Raw genomic sequence first — 13315 nt, forward strand, 5'->3', positions numbered from 1 at the left:
ATGAGAAATCAGTGCAAAGTTCTCAGTTACCCTCCTCCTTTCTCCGGGGCACACGGAAGGTCCACGCAGGCCTCCGCCTCGGCCGTCCTCCGCAGTGCGCTCTGCCTCGGCTCCCTCTCCGTGCCCTTCGTCCTGCCCTCCTCAGCCCTCCCCCCTCCCTCCCTCCTGCTTGTCCCTAAAGTCGTTTTTTTTAAAAAAAGAAAAAAAAAGAAAGAAAGAAAAGAAGAACTTGAGGTTTTGTTTCCGTTGACGCTTCCACTTACTGGTCGCACCTCGTGTGGGTCAGCGTTTTCCGCCAGTCACACAGCTGCAGGGGTGCTTTCCAGCCCTGGGTCTGGGAGTGGGGAGATGGAGAGCAGAGGGCTGGCTCCTCTTTGGGGGGCCCCCAGCTCACAGATGAGCGGCTTCCTCTCCTACTCCTCGGCCTCCTGGGCTCGGCTGCACGGGAGTCCCGGTGGCTCGGTGCGGGGAGAGAAGGGGCAGCTTGTGTGGGTCGGGGCGGGGACGGGGCGGGGATGGCGGCGCCTTCTTCCCCTCCTCACCGGGGGTGCGGGGTGCCGGGGATGGGGTTGGACAAGGGGTTGAGGGCCGGCTGTCCCCCAGGCCCGAGGCCGTGGATGAGCACGCGGGGCACCAGGGGCCGCTGCAGCTGGGGGTGGGGAGCTGGAGGAGTCCGGTACATGCTGCTGTACATGGCCGCGGCAGCCGCCGCCGCCGTCGTGCTGTCCATGCTGCCCAGCAGGCTGGGGTGATAGAAATAAGGCGACGGAAACATCCTCTGCAGCGCTGAGTAGTTGCCGGCCTCGGCCAGGAGCTCCAGGCCCACGGCGGTCTGCCGCTTCCACTTGGTCCTGAAAGACAGCGGGCGCGCCCGCCCCCAGCGGCTGTGGGCACGGCCCAGGCACCCGGCCCCGCTCCGGCCCTCCTCGCCTCCTGGCCCAAAACCGCGGTGCCGCACGTCCCGCCCCCGCACGGGGCCCGAGTCCATTCTGGAAGCTCCACCCTCGAGGCCGGAGACACCTGCACCTGAAATCCTGGCAGCTTCGCGGCTGATTCCTGCCCCTGCGCTCCGCGGCCCGGCCCCTACTACTTTGACTTCTCCGTCAAACTTTGCTGGGGGCCCGAACGGGACCCTTTTCCTTCGCGCAGGCCGTCTCTCCCCCCCCCCGGCTCCCCACCTACCCCGGGGCCTGGGTCTCACCCCCACCCCTACCCCCACCCCAAGACACCCAGGGGGTCTGCGCGCAGCCCCTCCCCCGCCCCCCAGGTCGGGAGAAGAAACCGAAACCGTAAACAAAGGGAAGCGGAGACCACCACGGGGCCTGGGACCCCAGCCCTCGCCGGCCCCCAGGGGCTGTGGAGACTCTCGTCAACCTGACAGGACCTTCCAGGGGGACAGGAGGGCGACAAGGTTTCAAAACAGAATTGGTTGGCGGGAAGGTTCTCCCAAGGGGGCAGTGCCTCCCAGCCAGGGGGAGGAGGAAGGGAATGCATTTCACGATATTTCCTCCTCCGGGAGAAAGTAACAATTAAAACCTGCGATCCGCTTTCCCGGGCCTCGGCGCTCCCCCCACGCCGTACCCCCGCCAGGAAGAGGGGCCAAGCAGGCCTGCCCGCGAAGGCCGGACGCCGGAAGGGAAGGCAGGGCTGCTGGGCCCTCCTCCTCGGCCCGGCAGCCCCAGCCAAATTAATAAACATGTCGCCCATTTTAAATTGGCTACAAATGACACTAATGTTTTCCGACAGAATTAGGGTGGCTGAAACCGTATGTAATGAGACAGAAAATTATGGTAAAGATGACAACTGGATGGGCATTTCCAACCGCACTTATGGACGATTAGGACACAAACGAGAGACCGGGAGGGGGAAGAGAAAGCCGAGACCCGGGAGAGGAGCGGCGGCCACCGCAGCTCGGCACCCCCTCGGCGGCGGCCAGCCCAGGCCCTGTCCCACGGGTTGGGCCCTGCCCGTGCTGCCCGCGGCTTCCCCAACTTTCCCTTCCACAGAAGCAGATGTGCCAGGCGGGCGCTGCCGGCCCCCTTTCTCCCTCTGGAGACAGCGGGGGCGACCGGTTCGCAGGACAGACCCCGGGTCTGTGGACTTGGCCGGCTGCCCGATTTCTCCAGCCTGCGGCTGCCATCCCAACCCTAACCCAGCTGGGCTCTCCCTGTCTCAGCGGCTGTGCCCACCGAGGCCGGGGCCCTGCCTCTCCCGGCTGCCTCCCAGGCCAAAGGAAGGACTCATCAGCAGACGCTGGTGGGACAGCTCTGTGGGGAGCAGCAGCCTGACCGGGCTGCGGCAACACACGTTGGGAACCAGCCTCGAGGTGCAGCACGAGCTCTCTGGGCCTGAGTGTCAGCTGCACAGATGTCTCAATTTAAGAAGGTGTGGCTTGATTGATTTGGGGACAAAGTGCAGGGAATTCCAGCAGCTGGGGTGTCAGAGGGAAAGGAGCACCTGTTAAGACTCTTCAAAGTACCACACTGTCCAAACCCCACGTGCCCCGAGGAGGTCTCTCTCGCCTCCAGGCTGTGGCTAATCCCTGCCCCTATCTGAAAGCTCTCTGTTGCCCACGGCAGCCCTCTGACTCCTAGTCCCCGGTTTCCAGAGGCCAGGAGGGAAGGACACTGGGGCCGTGGCGGGGACCTGAAGGGCCGAACACCTGCGCTCCCACAACAGCCTCCCTTACCTGCGATTCTGGTACCAGGTCTTCACTTGGGTGTCAGTGAGGTTCAGCGCGGCTGCCAGGTCCATGCGGTCCTGCACACTCAGGTACTTTTGCCGCTCAAAGCTACGCTCCAGTTGGTTGAGCTGGTGGTCCGAGAAAGCCGTCCTGGCTTTTCGAGGCTTCTTGGCTCTCACGGGGGGACTCTCTCGGCTACTAGTGATCTCCCTGTCTCCTTCCTCCTTTGTTCCTACGAGAGAAACCCGGACACAGCCATGTAAGATAGCCTGCACCGGGGAACGAGAAAGCATCCTCCTGGCACGCACTGGAACAACGCTCCGCTACCCCTCTGTCACACACACATACTTGGGCCTTAGCCAGTGTGGAGGACAAGGACCATTTTCTGGCTAGGGAATGTGGGGCCTTGAGCAGAAGTCCTAAAAGGCTTCTAAAAGGAGGTCTGATCTTCACAAGGGTGCAAGGGGAAAAGTATAGCTAGAGAGAAAACGATCTTAAGGACGAAGTATACAAAATAGTTTCCAATACAGGTTCTTTTGTTGCTGCTCTTTCTTTTTTTTTGGGGGGGGGGGGAGGAGACACTGCCTCTTTTCTGTATTGTTTTCACTATGACTTCACTTTCTGATTGGGTATTTTTCAAAGGGTCTTTCTACTCTGCCTTTTTTTTTTTTTTTGGACAAAGGGGCACCTTTTCCACTTCTCTTTCTCCTGCTTGCCGAAAGTTGTAGGTTTTTGTTTCTCTTGTTCCAGACGCTCTTGGGAAATGTTGGCATCAAGCTTTCCGCAGCAGGCTGAAGCTTCAGAAACAACGTGTCACCCAGACGCCGAGTGGAGCTCAAAATCACTGAGCCCGTCCAGGCGACAGCTCAGAGATTTCCGGATTCTATTTGTCAACTCTGGTTTTTTACTGAAATGCTGGGAAATCGATATGTCAATCCCTCTCTGTTTGTACCCGTTTGTGCAGCGTTCCTTGATCTTCCCTGCAGGAAGAACAATAATCTCTCTAATTGACCCACTGGGGAGGTTGGTGCACAAAAAATCGCCAGACCAGACTGTACATCTGTTTTGGGCACTATTATGCTAATGCTACAATAGTCAAATGAGGAGCCAGTATTCTACCTTCCAGTCAGCACACTTTACCAGGGAAGCAAGGATTAATAAGAATAATAAAACTTATCTGGTAAAAGGAAAAAAACTCTCCTGTTATGTTAGGACTCTTTTGCCATGCAAAGATCAGAACACGTACTGATGAAATTGTCTGATGAGAAAATAAGAGTTGAAGGACAATTTCACATGTCACCTGCTGATTTTACAAAAATGTATTGTAATTCCGAAAATTTTTATTTTTACAAATGCCACCTCCCAGATATTTATAAAAGGCCAAGAATATTACTAAAATACACATTTTCATTCCCAGCCCTAGAGTAAGAAGGGATTTTTTTAAAAAAACTTGATTATCAATTTTTACAGGTTTCCTTATATGAATAATAATTTTTTAAAAGTTGTTCTGTTAATGAACTCAGAATTCTTCCTTCACCAAAACCAGTAATTCCTGTGATACTGTTTTGAAAACGGTGGGGGGGGGTGCATGAAATCATTTGCATTAAAGAATAAACAGCAGGTTTCGGATCAGTCCGCAGGCACCACGCTAGCCAGGCGGTTTCCCTCTCCCACCTCCCCCACTGCCGTTCTCAAGGTCTCGGCTAGAAAAATCTCAAGTCTGCCCCTTTTATCAACGAAAAGCACTCCTCATCAGATCGCCTCTGATGCTGCCCCCCCCTAACGCATTAAAATTAAGCAAAACAAAGAAAGGCGCTACTGGGCAGTGAAGGCGGCGGGGGTGGGGGGTAGCCTTGTAACAATGAACAGAACTTCGGCCGTCTCCGCAGCGCTAGCCCCGGCCTCCCCGCACCTTGCGGGTGTCTGACCGTGGCCCAGCGGCCCGCGAAAGCTCCCGGAGCGATTCCCCCTCTGAGATCTTGCTGGGGGGAAAAAGGGAACGCGAAGGAGATGCTGGACAGCAGCGGGAGCGGCGCGACTCACCGTGGCATTTGATGTCGCCCTGGGAGTCCTCCCGCTTGTCGAGTTTGGTTTTGCTGTCTTCCTGCTCCAGCTTTGGCCTGAAGCTCTCGTGCGCCGCGTTGCCCTCCTGCTTCGGGGTGTGGTGGGGAGAGGAGACGCTGGTGCTGTAGGGTGCACACGCCGCCAGAGGTTTGCTGTCGCCCAAGATGTCCTTAATTAAAAAAGAAGAGGTGGAAGTCCTGGGGGCCGAGGCGGCCGTGCCCAGCTGCTGGGCGGGCGGTGGCGGCTGCTGTGGCGGCGGCGGCGCCTGCTGCTGGGGCGAAGGCTGCAAAGTTTGCGTCGGAGCAGCTGCAGGCGGCGGCGGCTGCTGGCTGTGGTGGAGGTGGTGGTGATGCTGGGGCCCGTCTCCCACCAGGTGCGGCTCCGGGGGCTCCATGGTGACCGAGATGGGAGAAGAAGGCGCTGTTCCTACGGTATCGATCTCCGAACAGGGGGACGGGGTGGCCTGACTCCTAAAATCCGCGGTCCTGGCCTCACCGAGCGGGCGGAAATCTCCATTCATCATTCCGGGGCTGCCCGAGCTGGCGCTGGACAAAATCGTGTCTATTCCAAAACTCGACCCGCTGGCCCCTTCCATTGTTGTCATTTCTACATGAGGTCCACGCCACTCCGCCGTTCAGCAGCCGCCCCGACCAAGCAAAGGAAGCTACCGATTGTGAAACAGAATAATCACTAAACAATGTTGCCGCCGCTTTAAAAAAAATAATAATTGGGGGGCAGCAAGGGAAGCAAGGATAATGGGGAGGTGGCAATCGATGGACACTTTCGGCACTTTTTTCTCTTATGAAAAAGTAGGGATAGAGAAAAGAAAGACCCAAGGAAAGTTTAAAAAATAATTTTTTTGAGAAAGCACAGAACGTGCGCTCCGGGAACCACCGCGCACGTGGGGCTGCGGTGGCGGCTCAGGGGACCCAGGCGAAGGCGCAGGCGGCAGGAGGCAACCCCGCTGCCGCCGCCACCGCCGCTGCCGTAGCCTGGGTCTGCCCACAGCCTGGCACAGGGCGGCAGCGGCGGCGGCGGAGGTGGCAGGTGCGGGGCCCGCGAAGCCCTGGTGGCCGCGCGCCCTCGGAGCTCGTCGGGCGGCCCCCGAGGTGCCTGCCCCAAGCCCCTCCGCCGCTCCGGAGCCGAGTTTCTGAACTTTCTTGGAAAGTTGTGGAGCAGACACGACCGCAGTGGCCGCGGCAACCCAAGGAGGAGGAGGAGGAGGAGGAAGACGAGGAGGAGCAGGCGCAGGCGGAGGAGGAGGAGGCAGAGACGCGGTGTCGGGCGACTCCGGCCGCTGCCGGGCGCGTTCGCTTGTAATCCGGTGGCTCGCGGGCGGCGCCGACCCCTCCCGTGACGTCACGGCCACTGCTGCCGCTCCCCGCGCCACGCAGGGCCCGCGCCCCCGCCGCCGAGGCCGCGCGCCGGGCCCCGCGCCCCCATTGGCCGCGCCCGCGCGAGCCGGCGACGCCGGAGAGCCGGGAGCCAATGGGCGCGCGGCTCGCGAGCCCGTCAGCGAGCACGGCTCGGACTCCGTTGCTCTTTTGAGAACCTGCACAGCGCTCTGCCCGCCGCCCCGAGCCGCACACCTTAGCGCTGGGGTCCCGGTGTCCACAATCACGAGTGAGGGGCAAGGGGCGGGGGCGTTGGACAGTAGAAGGCGGCTCGCGAACGGGGACCCAAGGGGGAAGAGGAGCAGTCACGATCTGCTCGTTTTCTTGAGCAGTCCACGGAGGGCGGGCAGAGGGCGCGAAGGGACAGGGGTCCGGCCGACTCACCTGGCGTCTCCATCGCCGCTGCTCCCGGCCGCCGCAGACGCGCGCGCCACTTGTCCGAGGGCGCCCACGGCAGAGGCAGGGGCTCCCCGAGGGAACCCCGGGGGGAGTGCGCGGCTCGGAGCTCTGGAGGGGTTGGACGAGCGGGCGGGCTGGGAGCTCTGGGTTCTCCCCCTAGGAGCCGGTGCGCTCGGGCGGCCGAGCGCTGCGGGGAATGAAGTGTGTGTGTGTGGGGGGGGGGTCCGTGGGTCAAAACCCGGGACCCAGCCTCGCCTCCCAGCAGAGCCGCTGCTGGAAGAAAGACGTGGTCGAACACTTTCTCCCGAGCAGGGGACAACGTGCCCGAGGCGTTCTCGGGCGACGTCTGGCGGGCGCTGGCCCCGAGCTGGGACTGCCGTCGGCCGCCCGTGCCCCCGCCGCGCCGCGCCTCCCCCCTTCGGCCGGCCGCGCGTGTGGGAAGGAAACAGTCACCGCGGATCCGCTGGGGACCCGGAGCGTGACTGTGACGCCTCGGCGGAGGGTATCAACTTGCATTATTTTCTCTAGGACGTCTCCAACCTGTCTCTTGTTGAATGTCAGTAATGGGAAGTGCCAGTGACAAGACGGCGTATTACTCCTGATTAAGTGCCGTGTCAACCTAATTAGCAGAGTAATTATAAGGTGCTAATGAATGATTCAAAGTTCTTTGAGTTACATTTTACTCCAAATTACCATTTTAAGAACCCAATGAATCTGCGTGGCTGCCATCTCTTCCGTGACTAGATGCGGAATGGTTTTTAGAAAATGGCCTTTAATGCCTCCCAGGGCTGGGCCCAAAGCTGGGGTTTCGTTGCGATCGTTTTCTGGGGACAGCCTTCTTTCAGAGGGGACGTGGGAGGGGTGTCCGTCCGGGAGGTCGCAGACGAGGCGCTGTCTTTCGGTGGGAACCGCGTGGGCGCGCGCCCCGGGTCTGGAGGGGTACTTGGGACACCCGTCCTCCCTCGGTTTTCCTCCGGAAATGGAGGTGTTCTCCCCCCACCCCCACCCCCAGAAAGAGTCCACGCCGCTTCGGAGGTGTGTTGAGCCGTTTTGTAATCCTCTTCGCGCCGTGCTTCGCTGGGCTGTCTCGGAGGAGAACGGCGGGGAGAGGAGGGACGGAGGCGAGGAGAAGTACAATCGGACAGCTCTCGCTTTTCTCGGAAGGCCTGGGCAGTTTGGCGGCGAGGCCCGGGTCGGTGAGCCGAGGCGGGGACGCGGGAGATGCTCCGATCTTAGCCCGAGGGCGTGCGGGAAGCCCCCTCGGGAACGTGGGGCTGGGTCTCGCCGGGTGAGGTCGGGCCACTCTGGGCCAGGGCGCCTCCGAGGGCCTGGCCCACGGCCGGAGCGGGGTTGATCCGCTGCCTTTGGCGCGGGAACTGCGTATTGGCCAGGTAGACAAACCCTCTGGAAAGCTTGCAAGGCCCGGCCGAGGCCGTGGACCTGGGGGTTGCGGGTCCCCGGGCCGGAGATGGACGTGGACTACGTCTCCCAGGCCGCTTTGAGGCCTGGCGCAGCACGCCTCGGCCCCCAGCGCCTCTGGCGACAGGGCGGGCAGGGCAGGAAGGGTGCTGGGGCGGCCCTCTTCTTCCCTCTTTCAGACAACGATTAGGGGTCTTCCCGTTCTGAGATCACCCACCAACTTCCTGAGTGAAGTGCCTTGTCTCCTAGCCCTGGGGGCGCCAACTCGGGCTCCCCTCGATGCGTATTCAGGGTGGGAGGGCGGGACGGGGGAAAATGTAAAATCCAGAAGTGACGGTACCACACAAATCAATTATTTCTCGACCTTGATAAATAATTCATTTACGCCTGTTTTTGTTTTGTTCCGACGCCTAAAATGACTCAGGAGCTCAAAAGGTTGATCGCACAGCTTGTGTTGGGCGGTTCGACAGGCTTTTTGTTTTTGTTTTTGTTTTTGGCTTGGAATAATTCACAACATTGGCAGGGGAGGCGATGGAAATATGACCCTAGGGGTAAAAAATGAAATCTGAAAAGAAGGGGGGAGAGGAAGGTCGAAGTGATGGGGAGAGGGGAGTGCATGTTTCGTGAGAACTCTAAAGCAAACAGGCGGGCTGCAGGTCCCACCTTTGAATGCTCAGATCATAGCTTCTTAAGGAAAGGTCAGCTTCAGGGACGTTAGGAGATGGGCTTTCCAGAACCACCACGATGAGGGGAATACATGACCTTGACCTCTTCGGGAGGCTACTATACTGCATTGAGTCCCAGAGGGGAAATGCTAGTTGTCCCCGGAAGAATCAATAGAGGACTCAAAGACCAGATCACAAAGTTCGTGTAACACAGATTCTTCAGAGAAGGGTTTTGTTTAACTTTCTCCTTTCTTTTCTCTCCAGACTCATTACTCTTTTGCCTTTATTTCTCTCTTCCCCCTGGATGTATACAAATGCAAGAAGTAACACATTTCCTGGCAGACCAAACATAATTCGCCATTATAAAAAATATTTATTTATTTGAAAGGCAGAGTTACAGAGAAGCAGAGGCAGAGAGAGAGGTCTTCCATCCACTGGTTCATTCCCTAACTGGCTGCAATGGCCAGAGCTGGGCCGATCCAAAGCCAGGAGCCAAGAGCTTCTTCCTTGTTTCCCAGGCAGGTGCAGGGGCCCAAGGCCTTGTGTCATCTTCTACTGCTTTTCCAGGCCATAGCAGAGAGCTGGACTGGAAGAGGAGCAGCTGGGACTCAAACCGGCACCCATATGGGATGCCAGCACTGCAGGCAGCGGCTTTACCTGCTATGCCACAGCTGGCCCCCACCATTCATTTTTTTAAAAAACAGATTTCCAATACTGATGAACCACATTTTAATTTTTAATACAAATAAATAGAGTCCCTAAACTGATGTAATCTTAAAAATGATCTCCAATGTTCACTTAAATTTAAAGAAAGGAAGAAACTTCTTTAAATTTTGGAAGATTTTAAAATTTTTGTCCAGAAGGTAGTTGTTTGCCAACTAGGGATAATTGAGAACAAGCTTTTCCTTCCCAGCTCTGATGGACATTACAGTGCCTTTTCCCAAAGATGCTCTTTTTCTCACCGCAGAGAATACTTGAAACCTTCACATATTTTTAAAGTTGGATGACTTCCCACACCTTCCATAGGCCACTTGCACTATCTAGACGTAGTGTTTGAGATTGCATTTAAACTAGAGCATCCGATTTTTTTAAATGGAATTTGACTTTGAAGAAATTAACCCAAAAGGTTATGATGAACTTAGAGCTGGTCCTAATTGGCACGCTTCTGTGGGTCCACAGGATGACAATGCCAACTGACGGAAATGAGGTGCAAAGGCGCTTCCTTCCACTGGGCGGCGCCAAGAGCCCCAGACCCAGGGAGCCGGCTATTGTTTCTAGAAAAGATGCAAGATACACAAATAAGCTCTCCACCGTCTAAGGCTGACTCCCTGACGACCTCTCGCCATTTCAAAGCTGCAGAAACATCAGAAACTGTCTTCCCTTTTTTCTCCTCAATTCATCGATATATTTCCAACTGCCTAAGGACTTGGCGCAGACTTGTTTAGAAAAACAATATATTAAAGAGAAAGACATGAAACCCTGATATAGTGTTCCTTAAATAGACTGCGAGCGGGAGAGAAGCGATTGGGAGCAGAGGGAGAAATATGAAATGGAAGAAAACAAGGTAACTGAAGGCTCTGTTAACAAGAAGGACTTAAAATGATCGTCTGCATAATTACTAATTGATCTAGGGGAGTGAAATTTTTGCAAGAACTATAGCTTGGCCAAAACATTAACGATGAGCAGTTTAGAAGGGACATGATGATGCTGGCTCTCCCTGGGAGTAAGATATGTGTTGTGCAAGGGCAGTCAGTGGGAAGACAAGCACAGGGTTAGGAGAAAGGGCTGGAGGAGACACTGTTAATCCTGTTTTGCCAGTTTCCTAGTGTTCTTGATCAAGATTCTTAACTTTTTTGATTACTAAGCTGCTTCCCTGTTAAAGAAAATGGAGTGGAGGCCAGCGCTGTGGCATAGCAGAGGAAGCTACCGCCTGCAGAGCTGGCATCCCATATGAGCATTGGTTTGAGTCCCGGCTGCTCCATTCCTAACCAGCTCTCTGCTATGGCCTGGAAAGCAGTGGAGGATGGTTCAAGTCCTTGGGCCCCTATGGGAGACCTGGAAGAAGCTCCTGGCTCCTGGCTTCGGATTGGCGAAGCTGCAGCCATTGTGGCCATCTGGGGAGTGAAACACTGGATGGAAGACCTCTCTCTCTCTCTCTCTCTCTCTCTCTCCTTCTCCTCTCTGTGTAACTCCGACTTTAAAATAAAAGAAATAAATCTTTTTAAAAAAGAAAGGAAAGAAAATGGGGTGGTTGTTATGACCAAATAAGATCTTTGTGAACATGGGTTACAAAAATGTGAAGCAAAAGTTGGACCAGTGCCCCATGCAAAGGTGGTGATTGTTTCTAGCTCTGGGCAACACCAGTAGCCATAGTTTTTTCACCTTTGCCTTCCCTGTTACTTTTGTTCACGACTGAGGCAATAAATATTATTGCATGTATGTTCTGTGCTAGGTGCCTGAGCGTGGGACACTAACCAGCTTCAGCAAGTGGAAAACAGTCTTAAATGCCACGTTGCACATCTAAACGTGCAGAGTTTGGGAAACAGAAAGGCCTCCTAGAGGAAAGGACCTGCGTTCAGTCACAAAAGGAAAGGGACACATCCCAAGTAGTGGGATATGGAGGCACTTTCGTGGTAGCTAAGGGTGACAGTGGGGCAGAGAGGTCCACAGATGGCCTGAACTTCTCATCTCCTGACTGTAGAGCTGCGGTACAACCTGTAGGTTTCCGGGCTGCCTCAGAAGAGAGAAAATACTCTCAGAACACCTGAAGGGAAAGGGAACCAACCGCCCACGTGCCCACACCTGGGCAGCAGAACGTACAGCTGGTTACACAAGGGGCAGATTGGACCTGTCAAGGGGGCAAACCAGGAGCCCTATCCCTACCTCCCCAGCCTCACTCCTGCTCCTCATTTTCCTTCTAGACTTGCAAACCCTGGACCGCTTGCGACCTCAGCAGTCCCGGAAAGAGAAGGTGACACGGTGGATGTTGTTGGAGTGGAAGGAGAGCCTGGGGCTGGATCTCTCTTCCCTCCCTCTAAGCGGGGCCGTCCACGGAAGGCCAGCTTAAAGAGCCCCGAGTGACACAGCCACGTCACGGGGAGTCCAGGAGCCTCTAGGGCCTCGGAAAGGAAGCTGGTCCATCCGCTCCCGAGATTAGCAGGAAGTGGAGGGGCCGAGGCAGGAGAGGAGCGAAAGCCTCAGAGCGCGGAGCGAACATGCCAATCAGAGAGAGGGAAATTCATTTGCGATGTTAATTAACAAGCGGCTAATTAAAACGGCACTTTGTGAGCGCTAATCAATCGCCTTATTAAGTTAGAGCCATCACTGGAACAAATTGAAAGCTCCCCGCCCCGTCTCCTGTCTGTGATGCGGGCGGGGCTGGAGGCGGTCCCCGCCGGCTCTCTCGGCCCCTCCTGGCTCCAGAGTCCTCCCGCTTCTGGGTGCACGCCTGCCCCTCGTCCCGAGACCCGCGGGGACGGACGAGCGTCCAGAAAGCGGGCTGTGGTCCAGATGCACCCGCCGGGGAGCGCGGGGTTGCGTGGAAGGGCAACTCTTGCAGCAGCTGCGAACACGGACTTTGCCTCGGGGACCGAGCTCCGAGTGCGCGGGAATGCAATCTGCGCGCCGCCACCGGGGGAAGGAGGCGACGCAGCCGAGAGGGGGCGCGCTCGGGCTGGGGTCCTGCAGCCCCGTTTCCCCGGACCTACCCGCCGGCGCATTCCAGAGCTCCTCCTAGGCCCAGCAACCAGGGACGAACACGAAGGCCGGAGCGGCCTGAATCCTCGGCCCTGTCTCTGGGGCCCATGAGAATGCGCCGGGGTAGGGGAGGGAGAGCGGGTGCTGGTCAACTGGGACCCCTGTGGCCCGTGCCACCCAGTCCCACTTCGGCACGCCGGGGCCCGCAAATTCGCTAAGAGAATTAAGATTTTTCGAACCCTTATTTTGAGGAGGCTTCCGCATCTCCCGATTGTTAAATGCCCGCTTTTCACCAGATTCCCGAGGGAGAAGCATTTGGCAATAAGAGGGGTCTGTGAATTTAAATGCTAATGAAGTGCGTCCGTCTTCAGCTCCTCCGCCCGCCGGGCGGCCCTGGTCCAGACACGGAACGTACCCGGCGCGCCCACCTCAACGCTGCCGCAGAGCGGAGCACAAGAGCAGGAGAGACTCCAACAGACTCCTGTCTGATTTGCCTTTTCACGGCCTCCTACAGAGAAAAGGAGAATGCCATTGGAAGAGGGTCTTCTGCGTGACGGCTGACGTGTGGCCTTGGCCCAGGGACCGGTTCGGACGCCTGCGATGACACACGGATGTCCTGAGCTGGCCTGCGGGGCCCAGCTTCCCGGAGGCGTGTGAGCCTGTGAGGGTGTCCCGGGAGAACCGAAGGAACGGCTCCCACGTGTAAAGTTCAGAAGCATTAATATTTTCACCATACTATCATTATTCAATATAATAATATTTGCTCGGTTAGCGGCACTAATTAGGCCACATTAAAACCATAGTGTCTCCCTAATGGTGCGTAATATGCCCACACTCACAGTTTTTCTCTCTGAGGCTGAGCGGCTGCTGGCTGGCAGGGGAGAGCAGGCAGGCGTGAAGCGGGCTGGGCTGGGGCGTGACACCCCCCTCCCCAAACCTGCTCGCCCCGCCGGATGTCTGCCGGGCGGCATCTGCGGTCTCGGCGCGGTCGGTAG

At 57.0% G+C, this 13315-nt stretch overlaps 1 protein-coding gene across 1 annotated transcript; it reads right to left on the reverse strand.

Moving 5' to 3' along the window:
* Positions 1-538: 538 nt before the first annotated feature.
* BARHL2 (BarH like homeobox 2) lies at positions 539-5351 on the reverse strand. Its single transcript, XM_062193433.1, has 3 exons — positions 4727-5351; positions 2690-2915; positions 539-851 (listed from the first exon to the last, which is right to left on the reverse strand). Exons 1-3 carry the CDS (start codon positions 5349-5351, stop codon positions 539-541), a joined length of 1164 nt encoding a protein of 387 aa, XP_062049417.1.
* Positions 5352-13315: the final 7964 nt, after the last annotated feature.

Source organism: Lepus europaeus, chromosome 5 (genome assembly GCF_033115175.1).
Source record: "Lepus europaeus isolate LE1 chromosome 5, mLepTim1.pri, whole genome shotgun sequence".
NCBI classification, from domain to species: Eukaryota; Metazoa; Chordata; class Mammalia; order Lagomorpha; family Leporidae; genus Lepus; species Lepus europaeus.